The following is a 13,719-nucleotide window of genomic DNA, read 5'->3' on the forward strand; positions in this document are numbered from 1 at the left end:
TGTCATTATTGATGGGATTTGATGTAGGTTGTACCATTTTTTTGTCCTCGTGGTTTTTGCCTCCCTCCTTTGTTTTCGCATTAAATGATTTTTAGTAAAGCATTTCAATCTCTATTGTTTTTAATTATCACTTAGTGTATTTCTAAATTTTTTGGTACTGAGGATTTCTCCCAGGGGCATTTACCACTGTGGTACATCCCCAGTTTCCCTTTCCCTTCCACAGTCCTCTGTTTTGTTATTTTCACACTGGGCCTCACTAAATTGTTGAGGCTTGCCTGGAACTTTCGATCATCCTGTCTTGGCGTCCAGAGTCCCTGGATTACAGACCTGTGCCACCACACCTGGATTAATGTATTTTTTAATCTAATGACCTACATATTTATAACTAACTTCTTGGTTTGAGCTACTATTATTCCTAATATTATACTTCATGTGAAATGTTACCAGTCCTAGAAGCCAAACCCAAACCCCCCTAAGTGATCCATTCAATGACCAGGACTTGGCTGATGACTGTCAACATTCCGATACTTTGCCCTCACCTCTGACTCGGACCAATGAGAAAAAGCCAAATATGTTTCCTGAAACAATCCCATAAAATGTCTGTTGCTATTTGATTCGTGTCCAGTTTCCTCATGTCAAAAACTTCCGGAGTGTCTGAAGTTTGTTAGTTTTGCACTATAGTGAAGCCAGAATTAGGCAGTCAGTATAGATACAGGTAAATCGAGTCAGGTCGGGTCAAGAGGCCAATCTGAGTGAGTTGGAGACTGTCCCCTGAGGGATTGAAATGTTAATTCCTTCACAGCCCTTCCTCCACCTTATCAAGAACCTGCCCCTGCTCCAACCTATTGCTAAGGTAACCTGTCCCAGGAATTGCCCCTCCCTACAGGGAGCTATAAGGTTGTTAATTAACGTGTCCTGGCCTGCTCCATCCTGCTCTTCTCCCTTCAGCTCACCTGTTTCCCACTTTTTGGCCACCCCACTGAGCATTTCCTAGGCCTAATCACAAACACAGGAAAGAGATAGGCCAAGAGAGCAGAACAAAGGAAGCCTAGGACAAAAAATGGCAGAACATCTCACTTCTTGGGATACCAGCTATGGTCCCTTTCTCCCTCCCGGGAGAAATCTGTTACCCCTTTTAAAATAAACCCTGCTTTATATGGTTGCCTCAGCACACTTCTCTGTTAGGAAGCAGGACTTTTCCCTGGTTAAACAGCAGTACCAATAGTATAATGCTGTCCTGCCAGAAACATGTGCCTGCCATATACAAGGGATTATTCATTATTGGATGGTCTTCATTATTTTCACAACTCAATGTTCATCAATAGCACAGTAACTGGTATAAATATATAATGGAAAATGATGTAGAAATGAAAATAAGCCATAGCTACATACAATTTGGATTGAGTCAAAGATGATGAAGGATACTTACATTTCATTTAATTCCTTTAATGTTACAAGAGTAACAAAAAAAAAAATACTCTCCCACATTTTGCAGATTGGATCAGAGTAGAGCAATTCTTCAACCCATGGCCAGACCACCTACAACTCTGATTTGGCATCCTCCTTTTGTAGAACCTAAAGATCAGTCAGAGGTGCAAGTCTCTAGTACTCAGGTTTTTCTCTGAATGTGTCCAGTCCTGGGCATGTCCAGACACCCTGGTATATGTGAGAACTGGAGCTTCCCCCACACCTCTCTTCCCCAGCTGTTTCCTCTCAGGTTTTTTAGTCTGTTGCTGCTTACCCCATCCCTTTCCCCAGGTGGCTGCAGATAGCCTATTTTAAAAAGCTTTTGACAACACCACTCGGGAGGTTGGTCCAACTCAGCGGTGAGGAGGTGTGTGAAACAAATGCAAACTTTTGAGCTGAACCTCAGGAACAAACAGGTCAAAATGCACAACCTGTTTTATAAAGACAATATCTGCACTTCAATCTTTGGCACTAAGTTGCCACAGCAGTTGCCAACCTGAGGACTAGGGTATGGTAGGAGGTAAGGAAAAGCACCAAAACTTCAACCAAAATTTAATAGTTTTCAACCAGGAGCAATGGTACATACCCATAATCCCAGCAACTCAGGGGGCTGAGGCAGAAAGATCTTGTTAGAGGCCAGCCCGGGCACCTTAGTTAGCTCAGTAGTAGTACTGGGTTCAATCCCCAGTACCACAAGAAAAAAAAAATTGTTTCATGAAGTATTTCCTTGGTTGTTCTAGGTTTGTACTAGATATTGAAGTTCCAAAATTTTGACTCTCTTGTCAACTTCATGGTTATTTCAGTAGAGGGCCAGATCTTGGGAGTTCCCTATACTATTTTTGGTGACATCATCTTACATAATATTTTAAAATGATTAGACTTTAGAAATATAGAAAAAAAAAGAAATAAAGGATAGATTAGTGGTTGCCAGGGGAGGAAAGTATCTTTATTACAAAAGCAACTTAAAGCTTTGATTCTCACGATAATCGAGCTGTTCAGGATCTTTGATTCTGGTAGAGAGATGAATGCAAACGATAAAATTGTTTAGAACTACATTCTAAGTATAAAACTGGGGAAATCTGAATAAAATGGATGGATTCCACTAGTACAATTTCCTGGTGGCAATATACTGCAGTTTTATAAAATATTTATACTGGGAAAAACTGAGCTAAGCAATGCAAGGGATCTTTGCATTGTCTCTTAAGACTCCATGTATATCTACAACTATTTTTATTTTTTATGCAGTGCTGAGGATCAAACCCAGTGCCTCACATGTGCGAGGCAAGCACTCTGCCACTGAGCCACAACTCCAGTCCTACAACTATTTTTAAAAAATCAATTTTTAAAAAAGTAAGTCAGAGGATTCAGATGGGAGGGATGTTTTAGGAATATGCCACCAAAATTACTGAGCTTATAAAATTTTTACATATTGACAAGTTAGATGAAAAAAATGTTATGTTTAAATAAATCTAAAATAGCTTTTAATAAAACAGACTTTTAACAAAGAAAGCATCAAACTATAGTATAATTGATGGTGATTTTTCTTTTTAAGTATATGAAGTAACAAAGCATCATACAATTAATGGCAATTTAGATTTGATGGTTTATGGTACATGTTTGGAATGAGGTGGTTGACTTATAAGTCTGTTTTGACTTAAGGTACTTTAGCATTAATCATTGATGTCTTGGATAAACACAATATTTTCGGTATAATAGGACAGACTGAGTCAGGAACCATACAGTAATTATTCATGTTTCTGTTTATACATAAAGGACAACATAATTTCACAAACAATCAGAAAATAGTATAAAAAACTTTAATAAGAAATGAACAAGATCATAAAATATTACATATGATTTTAATGCAACTACCTCAATATTTCAATACTTGTTTGCTAAACAAATCACATAACACAAAATGCTAAATAATTCTATTAATATTTGACTAGGACATCTAAATAAATTAATGGAAATTCAAATTGTCTAGTAAGGTATGTTTAACCTTATTTATTAATACTATGTAAAGTATTGGTGAATTCATGGTGAATACAACTTAAGCATTTACAGAATACTATTTATGTCCAATATTGACATATTAAATCAAAGCATCCCAGAGAACTCAGTATCAGGTTATAAAGAAGCTTTATTTAGCTCGGTGTGGTGGCACATGCCTATAATTTCAGCGACTCAGAAGGCTGAGGCATGAGGATTGCAAGTTCAAAGCCAGCCTCAGATATTTAGCAAGGCTCTGATCAACTTATCAAGACCTTATATCAAAAGTTAAAAAAAAAAAAAAAAAAAAGGTGGAAGGGAGCCGGGGATGTGTCTTGACAGTTAACTGCCCCTGAATTCAATCCTTAGTATCAAAAAAGAAAACAAAAACAGCTTTATTTATCACTCTATTAACAAATGCTTTAGTAATTAAGTAGAATATTAAGGCCATAGATCAAGTTTCATATAAAAGGACTATTACTGTTCACTTAGTGAGAAAATTCATTTTCATGCTGTGTCTTAGGAGGCTGAAGGTACCTTATAGACACAAAATAGGTAAATTAAAAAACTGCTTTTTTCCTCTTCAGGCTTCATTTTTTTACTGGAAGGAGATTTGGGGATGGAGTACTGAATTTGGTTGGAGTTAACATATTTACACTAAAATTAAAAAATTTTGAAGAACAAAATGAGGCATATAATTTTACTCTATAGCACAAATCTTTGCTAAACTAAAAATAATGCTTTAAACAAAAATTTTGAAATACATCAACGACCAATAAGTTTCAAACAAAATGTAGTTATCAAAATATTTAACTGTCCTTTATCAAGCTTCAACAAATACATTCAGTTTTCACTGTCTGAGCAAATCAATTTTAGTTTCTTCATAGTTCTCCATCTGTCTTTTAACATGACACTTGTTCGGTTGTTGAATTTATAATGTGATAGTATTTTAGACCAGTTTCCCTCTCCATACTTCCTCACACCAGATCTCAAATTCTTGTCTTCTTCCCAAAGCCATGCCTTTTAAAAAAAGTAGAAGGGTTATTTCTAAATGATTCTGTAAGAACAGCACACTGTTTAAAAAAGAACTGTTTTTTGTTAAAATAATACTTACAGTCTCTTAAAGATGGAAGAATTTCTCTATATATTTCTTACAAAACTTATCTTCATCATTAAACATTTTAAGGGTAATTATTATTGCTGCTCATTCTATATAAGCTCTAGGACAGCTAGAAAGCAACAGAGCTACTTGGTTTCTAGCCAAACCAATCTGTCCAACTTAAGGTACATTATTTCTTATGATGTTTTTATATATTATTCCACAGCTCTAAACAGAGTTTATAAATGTTTAGTACTTCATTTACAAACTCAGTAAAAATCCTATTCTTCCAAAATTGAGGGAAGTATATGTGTGTGTATGTGTGTGTATATAATAAATTTTCAAAAATACAATTTAGGGCTGGGGTTGTGGTTCAGTGGTAGAGCACTTGCCTAGCACGTGTGAGGCCCTGGGTTCGATTCTCAGCACTGCATATAAATAAGCAAAATAAAGGTCTATTGAAGAAAAAAAAATTTAAGAAATAAAAAATTTAAAAAAATACAATTTACCTGGGCACAGTGGCACATAGCTATAATCCAAGCAATATGGAGGCTGGGGTAGAAGGATCCCAAATTGGGGGGCCAGCTTCAGAAAATTAAGGAGGCCCACAGCAATTTAGTAAGACCCTGTCTCAAAAAATAAAAAGGGCTGGGAATGTTGTTCAGTAGTAAAGTGCTCTTGGGTTCAACAACTGCCATAAACCCAAGACAAAACAAAATTTAAAACATTTAGGGCATTTTGGAAGAAAATGATAACATTTTAAAAATAAAATTGAATACCATACATACAAAAATCACTGACATTTGGCATTTGCTACAGGCGACTAATTAGTCCTTATGGTGGCAAGAAGAGTTTGATCATCTGTTATTATTTAATTTTACCAGACTATGTGGGAAATATCCAAGAAGACTTCTGCGTTTTTAGACTTACTTTTTGGGGGAAGGGGAGTGGCGTGGGGGTATGGGGCTAACTGGGGATTGAACCCAGGGGTGCTTAAACCCTGTGTTACATTTCCAGCTCTTTTATTATTTATTTTGAGACAAGGCCTAGTTGCTGAGGCTGACCCTGAATTTGTAATCCTCCTGCCTCAGCCTCCAGAGCCACTGGGATTACAGGTGTGTACACTACACCTGGTTAGACTTCCATATTTTAAAAGAAAATCTAGTTTATCATCTTGACTTATTTGGATGAGGGGAAAAAAGTGAACTCATGTGCATTATTGATTGGAATATAAAATGATATAGCCACTATAAAAAACAATATGGCAGTTCCTAAAAAAATTTATAAATAAAACTACCACATGATCCAATGAATGATTCTAATTCTAGGCATATACTCAAAAGAAACGAAAGGAAGGACTCAGAAGAGATATTCATGTTCATAGAAGCATTATTCATAACAAGTAAAATGTGGAAGCAACTTAAGTGCCTATCAATTGACAAATGGATAAAAGTAAGATGTGGTGTATAGATATAATAGAATATTACTAATTCTTAAAAAGGAAGGAAATTCTAACGTATGCTACAACATGAATGAACATGGAACAACATACCAAGTGAAGTAATTTAGACACAAAAGGCTGAGTATTACATGATTCCACTGATATGAGGTGCCTAGAACAGTCAAATTCAAATATAGTTGAATGGTAGTCGCTGGCAGAGGAGGGCAAGGATTAATGGAGAGTTACTATTTAATGAGTAGTACAGTTTTAGTACACTTTGAAAGTCACAGCCTAGGACATAGGCTCACTAAAGAATGAGACCTATACACAGAACTTTTGAATGCTTCTTCCTGTCTCACAACATTTAATCAGGAGCCTATATAACACAGGATTTCAACTAAAAGAGGTGCCTTAGATCTCTATTAAGGAGCCTCAAGAGAAATCCAAAGGTAACTAGAGACAAAAATAAGGACACTGGAGGAAAATTTAGCCTCCACACCAATAGCTACAGCAAACTTAGTAAAGCACAGCCTAACTCCAAGCTAGACAAACATAAAACCTCATAATAAGCTGGGCGTGGTGGCACACACCTGTAATCCCAGCATCTCAGGAGGCCAAGACAGGAGGAGGATCAGGAGTTCAAAGGCAACTTCAGCAAAAGCAAGGTGCTAAGTAAATCAGTAAGACCCTGTCCCTAAATAAAATACAAAATAGAACTGGGAATGTGGCTCAGTGGTGTGGAGTGCCCCTGAGCTCAATCCCCATTACCAAAAAAATAAAAAAACAAAACAAAACAAAAAACCAAACCTCACACCAAAGGCAACATGCAATAAAGATCCAGCTATCAACAAAAATTGCAAGCATGTTAAAAGGCAAAACAATTTCTGAAGAGATGAAGCAAGCATCAGAACACTCTCAAGCAGATAATCACAGAAATTGTCAGGCTTGGAATTTACAATGATTATGATTAATAAATCAGGGCCTCTGAGAGAAAACCAGACCACATGGAAGTACAGAGGGGCAAATGTAAGCACAGATAGGAAACCTATGAAAGAATCAAAGGAAAATGCTAAAACCAACAACACAGTAACAAAATTGAATTGTCTTTTGTGAATTCTTTAATAGACTAGACAGAGCTAAGGAATCAGTGAAGAGAAACTTCTCAAATCAAAAAGCAAAGAGGGAAAAAAAAGAATAAAAAAACGGGAAAAATTTTCCAAGAACTTCAGAAAAATCACAAAAGATGTAACATATTTATAATGGGAACACCAGAAAAAAAGAGGAATAGGAGATTTGATGTAAAAGTGACTGAGATTTCTCAAAAACTAATGACAAAGAACAAAATACAGACTGAGGAATCTTAGAGAACACCAAGCAGGGTAAATGACAAAATATTGATATTTATATACATCAATTTCAACTGCAAAAAGAAAATCAAGCATAAAATTACTTATGACTTGTGGTCATATACAGTGGTATAAAGTCCGTATTTCTCCCTCTGAAAATTCACCCAAAGTAACAAGGAAATAAACAAAATCCCAAATTCTGAAGAACAGAATCTAAAACAAAGTGTGTTTGGGGGGGGGGGGTGATTTTTTTTTTTTTTTTTTTTTACAACAAACCTTAACAGGGATATGAGGAAGTAGGGCACAGTTACTTTGCCTTCAGATCTCAGAAGGTCTGTGGTATATAATTTTCCAAAGTAAGGAACACACCATGAAGTGCACACCCTATATCCCTGGTGTGCAAACTGCAGAAGCTTCCCTCAACCAAATATCACTCCAAATGGTAAAGAGAGCAGGTTAAAAAAAAAAAAAAAAAAGGAATCAAAGAGAAGTAGTATGAATAGCAAACAAGCTGAAATAAAGTAAAAAGTTCCAGAAACAATAGAGTAACAAGCACCAGATTTATTTACCTGCTGTAAAAAAAAAACAATAAAAAAATTAGATAAAATAAATAAAAAATAGTCTGATATTGGACAGATGGTACAGAACTATACCAAGTGAGGAAACAAATAAGTTAAACCCTAAAATTGACTTGCCTTAATAAAATTTTCTGATCAAACAATATAATTCTTTGTTTTTACACATAGAAAAATCTTACACTGAATCTGTTGGAAGAATGAAATATAAAAGTTTTTAATGTGGATATAAGTCTCATCTTACCTGTAATAAACTGACTTTATGTTATAGCTATGTTCATAAGTATTATAATTTAAGATACCTGTTTTTTCCTAGGTCGCTGTTTTTTAGGAGTTTTGGGTTGTTTGTTTGAAACATATACTCTCTTGCTTTCAGTGATTCTTCTGTTTTCTTCTTTTTCCTTTCCACCTAAAGTTAAAAATATTGCCATCAAAAATTATTTTCACATAAATGCAAATCAAAACTACACTGAAATTTCATCTCATGCCAGTCAGAATGGCAGTCATTAAGAATACAAACCATAGTAAATGCTGGAGAGGATATGGAACAAAGAAACACTTTTATACTTCTGGTGGGATTATAATCTATATCACCACTATGGAAATCAGTACAGAGGTTTCTCAAAAGACTAGGTATAGAGGCACATGCCTGTAATCCCAGTGGCTCAGGAGGCTGAGGCAGGAGGATTGTGAATTCAAAGCCAGCCTCAGCAACTTAGCGAGGCTCTAAGCAACTCAGAGAGACCCTGTCTCCAAATAAAATATTTAAAAAGGGTGGGTTAAGTGCCCCTAGGTTCATCTCTGGTACCAAAAAAAAAAAAAAGAGAGAGAGAGAGAGAGAGAGAGAGAGAGAGAGAGAGAGAGAGAGAGAAAATCATCATGCATACACACTTGCATACCCATGTTTACAGCAACATAGCCAAACTATGGTATCAGCTTAGGTGTCTATCAGTGGATGAATGGATAAAGAAAGTGTGGTATATATACATAACAGTTTTTTATTCAGCCATAAAGAAAAATGACATTATGTTATTTGCAAGAAAATGGATAGAACTTGAGACCATTATGTTAAGCAAAATAAGCCAAGCTCAGAAGGTCAAGAGTCATAATTTCTCTCACATGTGGAAACTAGAGAGCAAAAAGGAAAAGAAAGTGGTGGGGGTTCCCATGAAAATCAAAGGGAGATCAGTAGAATAGGGGAAAGGAATCAGGGGGAGGGGAGAGGAGAGAAATGGGAAATACTAGGGAACATTATTAGTCAAATAATATTGTTATATTGTGTGCATGTATAAATATGTATCAACAAATCCCACTATTGTGTACAACTGTAATACACCAATTTAAAAAAATTGTTGGAAAACTGTTCACATTAAAGGAAAAAAAGGAATTACAATTTTTAAAGCTATTACAAAGTTTCATCTCTTCTTAGCTATTTAAAAAAAGAGCTCTGCATGTTTAATTTTTTCTTTCAAATCTGGAAGCAGTAAGGTACAAGAATCACAGTTGTTTAAGGTCAGAGGGAAGGGTGTTTTGAGTCTAGCTTTTTTGTCTTTAAATAAGTCATCTTCCGGGCTGGGACTGTGGCTCAGTGGTAGTGCACTTGACTGGCATGTGTGAGGCACTGAGTTTGATTCTCAGCACCATGTATGAATAAATAAAATAAAGATCTATCAACAACTAAGGAAAAAAATTTTAAAAAAACCCAAAAAACAAAGAAAGTCGTCTTTCCCTGAGCCTGTCTGTTCATCATCTGTTAAAAAAAGGAAACATTTATCCTAAGCGATCTTTGAAATTTTCTTATGATAATGTTTAGGAGTACTTGACATATGAAGTATATATAACCTTTCCCTCAGTCAGTACAGTAAAACAAGAAATAAATGTATACATATAACAGAAAAGAAACAGAACTGTAAATATTGAAAGATGATAATTATTTAGATAGAAAACCTAAAAGAATCTATGAATAAGTAAAAGGAATTAGCAGGATGGTAGGCTATAAAATAAACACATAAAAAACAATGGGATTTCTATACACTAATAATTAGCAAACAGTTAAAAAACAGGAGTCAGGTGCAGTGGAGCATGCCTATAATCCTAGCATCTTGGGAGGTTGAGGCAGGAGGATTTCGAGTTCAAGACGTGCCTAATCAACTTAAACAAGACCCTTTTTCAGCTTAGGTGTTTATCAGTGGATGAATGGATAAAGAAAATGTGGTATATACATAATAGTTTTTTAAAAACAGCAATAACAACAAAAAACCCACAGGCTGGCACAGGCTGGGGATGTTGCTAAATGGTTAAGTACCCCTAAGTTCAATCCCCAGTACCTAAAACAAAATCAAAACCCAACAAATAAAAAACACACCAAGAAAAAAAATCAAGACCATTTACATTAGCAAGAAATGAATTCTTAGACGCCGGGTGTGGTGGAACAAGCCTGTAATCCCAGCATCTCAGGAGGCTGAGGCAGAAGGAGCACAAGTTCAAAGCCAGCCTCAGCAATGGTGAGGCACTAAGCAACTCAGTGAGACCCTGCCTCCAAATAAAATAGAAAAAATGGCTGGGGATGTGGCCCAGTGCCCAATTCAATCTCTGGTACAAAAAAAAAAAAAAAAGAAAGAAAGAAAAAGAAAGTGAATTCTTAGAAATAACTCTATCAAAGTAGTACAAAAACAGTGTGTGTAATAAGTTATAAAGCATGTACACATATACATACACACTTATGTATATATAAGTAAATATAGTTCTCCAACATGATTTTATTTTTGGTACTAGGAATCAAACCAGGAGTCTGCATCCATACTGCAGAGTCACATCCCCAGCCTCCCCCTTTTAAAAAATATTTATTTTTTAGTTATAGTGGACACAGTATCTTTATTTTTATGTGATGCTGAGGATAGAACCCAGTGCCTCATGCATAGTAGGCGAGCGGTCTACCTCTGAGCCACAACACCAGCCCTTTTTATTTTTGATTTTGAAACAGGGTCTCCCTATGTTGCCTAAGCTGACCTTGAACTTGGGATCCTCCTGCCTCAGACTTCCAAGCTGCTAGTAGGATTGTAGGCATGCACCCCTGCACCTGGCTAAAGAAATTTATTTATGCATAGGAAGAAATAATATAATTGTTAGATCTCACTAAAATGATCTGTTTTTCAATGTAATTTCAAATAAAAGTTTTAAAAAGGTTCTCTGAGAGGTAGCCCACCATAGTCCCTGAGCATCCCTGTAGTTCTGCTAAAAAGTACACCGTTAGGGCTGGGGATGTGGCTCAAGCGGTAGTGCGCTCGCTTGGCATGCGTGCCACCCGGGTTTGAGCCTCAGCACCACATACCAACAAAGATGTTGTGTCCGCCAAGAACTAAAATAAATAAATAAATAAATATTTAAAATTCTCTCTCTCTCCTCTCTCACTCTCTCTTAAAAAAAAAAAAAAAGTACACCGTTATTCATACCCTGGTACCATGTAGTTTCTATAGCTAAGCAGATAAGTCATGAAAATCACTATGCAACTGTTCTCTCCTGAAGGAGGATATTGGCTTGTTTGCTATTCACAACAATGTCATGTGTCATACTCAAAAAGTGCTAAGCACTTGACACTGAGTTCCTCAGGTGAAATACAACCTCCTGCTTTCATATCATCAATCTGGGTTCACTGCATTGCCCATGAGACTTAGGGTTAGTGAATAAACACAACTATAGTGATTATCATGCAATTATACTGTAATAGACTATTTACTCTTGACTTGGCACACCTATGGAGTGAAAGGTTTATTGCTTATAATCTCTATGGTTGGGATTTTTTGTTGTTGTTGTTTTAACTGACAATATGGAAGACCAAATTACTTTATAATAGAAAAACAATCCTGAAGAAGAATACTATCTACCACATATTTGGTTATTACAAGTAACTACAGTAATTGAAACAATAGTGACCAAGAAGGTCCTGGGTTCAATTCCAAGCACTGCAAAAATAAATAAAATAAAATAATGAGACTAGCATAGCATCGTTGCAAGAATGGACCAAGGTACTAGAAATGTGATGTATGTATTCATTTATTTATTTTGGTACCAGGGATTGAACCCATGGGTGCTTAACCACTAAACTGTATCCCTAGCCCTGTTCTTTTTTTTTTTTTTAATATTTATTTATTTATTTTAGTTTTCGGTGGACACAACATCTTTGTATGTGGTGCTGAGGATCGAACCCAGGCCACACGCATGCCAGGCGAGCGCGCTACTGCTTGAGCCACATCCCCAGCCCCGCCCTGTTCATATTTTACTTTGAGACAGGGTCTTGCTAAGTTGCAGAGGCTGGCTTGAACTTTTGCTTCCTCCTGCCTTGGTCTCTGGGAGATACTGGAATTATAGGTGTGTGCCACTATGCCTGGTTGGAAAAATTGTTTAAACAGATACTAGAAGGCTAAAAAAAGTAAAAAAGGAATTAAAAGTTAACAGATAAATATGTATTAACAGACAAATTGAGGATTATAGTTCGGAGATTTCAACACCTCTCTGTAACCAGTAGAACATGTAGGCAGGAAAGGAGTAAGAATATTGAATATTTGAGTAGCGTATTAACTTGACCTGACTTTTTTTTTGGGGGGGGAGGGGGGACACTGCTGAGGATTGAACTCAGGGGCACTAAACCACGGAGTCACATCCCCAGCCCTATTCTGTATTTTATTCAAGACAAGGTCTTACTGAGTTGCTTAGCGCCTTACTTTTGCTGAGGCTGATTTTGAACTTGTGATCCTCCTGCCTCAGCCTCCTGAGATGCTGGGATTACAGGAATGCACCACCACACATAGTCTAACTGACATTTTAAAACACCCCATAATAATAGCAAAACTGCAGGATGCTCAGGGGCCATTATTCTTCTCAGGTATACATAAAGAGTCTCCAAGAGAAACCATATTCTGGACCATAAAAAAATCTTTTATAAAATAAAAATGCTACAAGTACCTTCTCAGACTAGACCAGAATTAAATGAAAATCAATCACACAAAGACATGTATAATATCCTTAAATTATTTAGAAGTTAAACAAACTACTTCAAAATAATCCATAGGGCCAAGAAAAAGTCTCTCAACAGAAATGAAAAAAATACGTTGAACTAAATGAAAATCCAACATGAAATTTGTGAGTACAACTAAAGCAGAAAAAAGGGATTTATAGCATAAAACAGACAATAATATTAGGACTATCTGAGCATGTAGGGAAAAAAAGAAACACCTATACATAATTATGGGAAAAGTCAGATTAACCTCAGACTTGACCACAGTAGCACTTGAATCAAAGTTTACAAAGCTGTGAGAAAAAAGTATTCCTGGAAAATATTATATGTAGGTAAATCTTATTTTCTTAATTTTTTTCTTTTTAGTTACACACAACAGTAGAATGTATTTTGACATATCATATACATGGAGTATAACTTCTCATTTTTATGTTTGTGCAGGATATGGAGTTATGCTAGTTGTGTATTCATATACGAAAATAGGAAGGTTATGTCCAATTCATTCTACTGTCTTTTCCATTCCCATTCTCTTTCCCTTTTCCCCACTCCCCATTGTCTACCCAGTGAACCTCCACTCTTCTCTCACTCCCACCCTACCCTCACCTACTATGAGTTAGCATCCGAATATCAGAGAACATTTTTTGGGGGATTGGCTTATTTCACTTAACACAATAGTTTCCAGTCCCATCCATTTACCAGAAAATGCCATAATTTCATTCTACTTTATGGCTCATTAAAACTCCATTATGTTGATATACCACATTTTCTTTACTTACCTGCTGAAG

General features: G+C 36.1%; 1 protein-coding gene across 2 annotated transcripts in view; it reads right to left on the reverse strand.

Annotated features, from left to right (window-relative positions):
- Window positions 1-3,209: 3,209 nt before the first annotated feature.
- Terf1 (telomeric repeat binding factor 1) overlaps window positions 3,210-13,719 on the reverse strand; it is a 31,497-nt gene continuing 20,987 nt past the window's right edge. The window contains exons 9-10 of one of the 2 annotated variants that reach the window (XM_078017029.1): window positions 8,223-8,329; window positions 3,210-4,479 (exon numbers count right to left, since the gene is read on the reverse strand). In XM_078017029.1, coding sequence (XP_077873155.1) covers window positions 4,303-4,479; window positions 8,223-8,329 — 284 coding nt within the window. In that variant the 3' untranslated portion in view covers window positions 3,210-4,302. The remainder of the gene's footprint in view (window positions 4,480-8,222; window positions 8,330-13,719) is intronic. The other variant, XM_078017030.1, reaches the window with a different exon arrangement.

The sequence above is a fragment of the Ictidomys tridecemlineatus genome, chromosome 7 (genome assembly GCF_052094955.1).
Source record: "Ictidomys tridecemlineatus isolate mIctTri1 chromosome 7, mIctTri1.hap1, whole genome shotgun sequence".
Lineage (NCBI taxonomy): Eukaryota > Metazoa > Chordata > Mammalia > Rodentia > Sciuridae > Ictidomys > Ictidomys tridecemlineatus.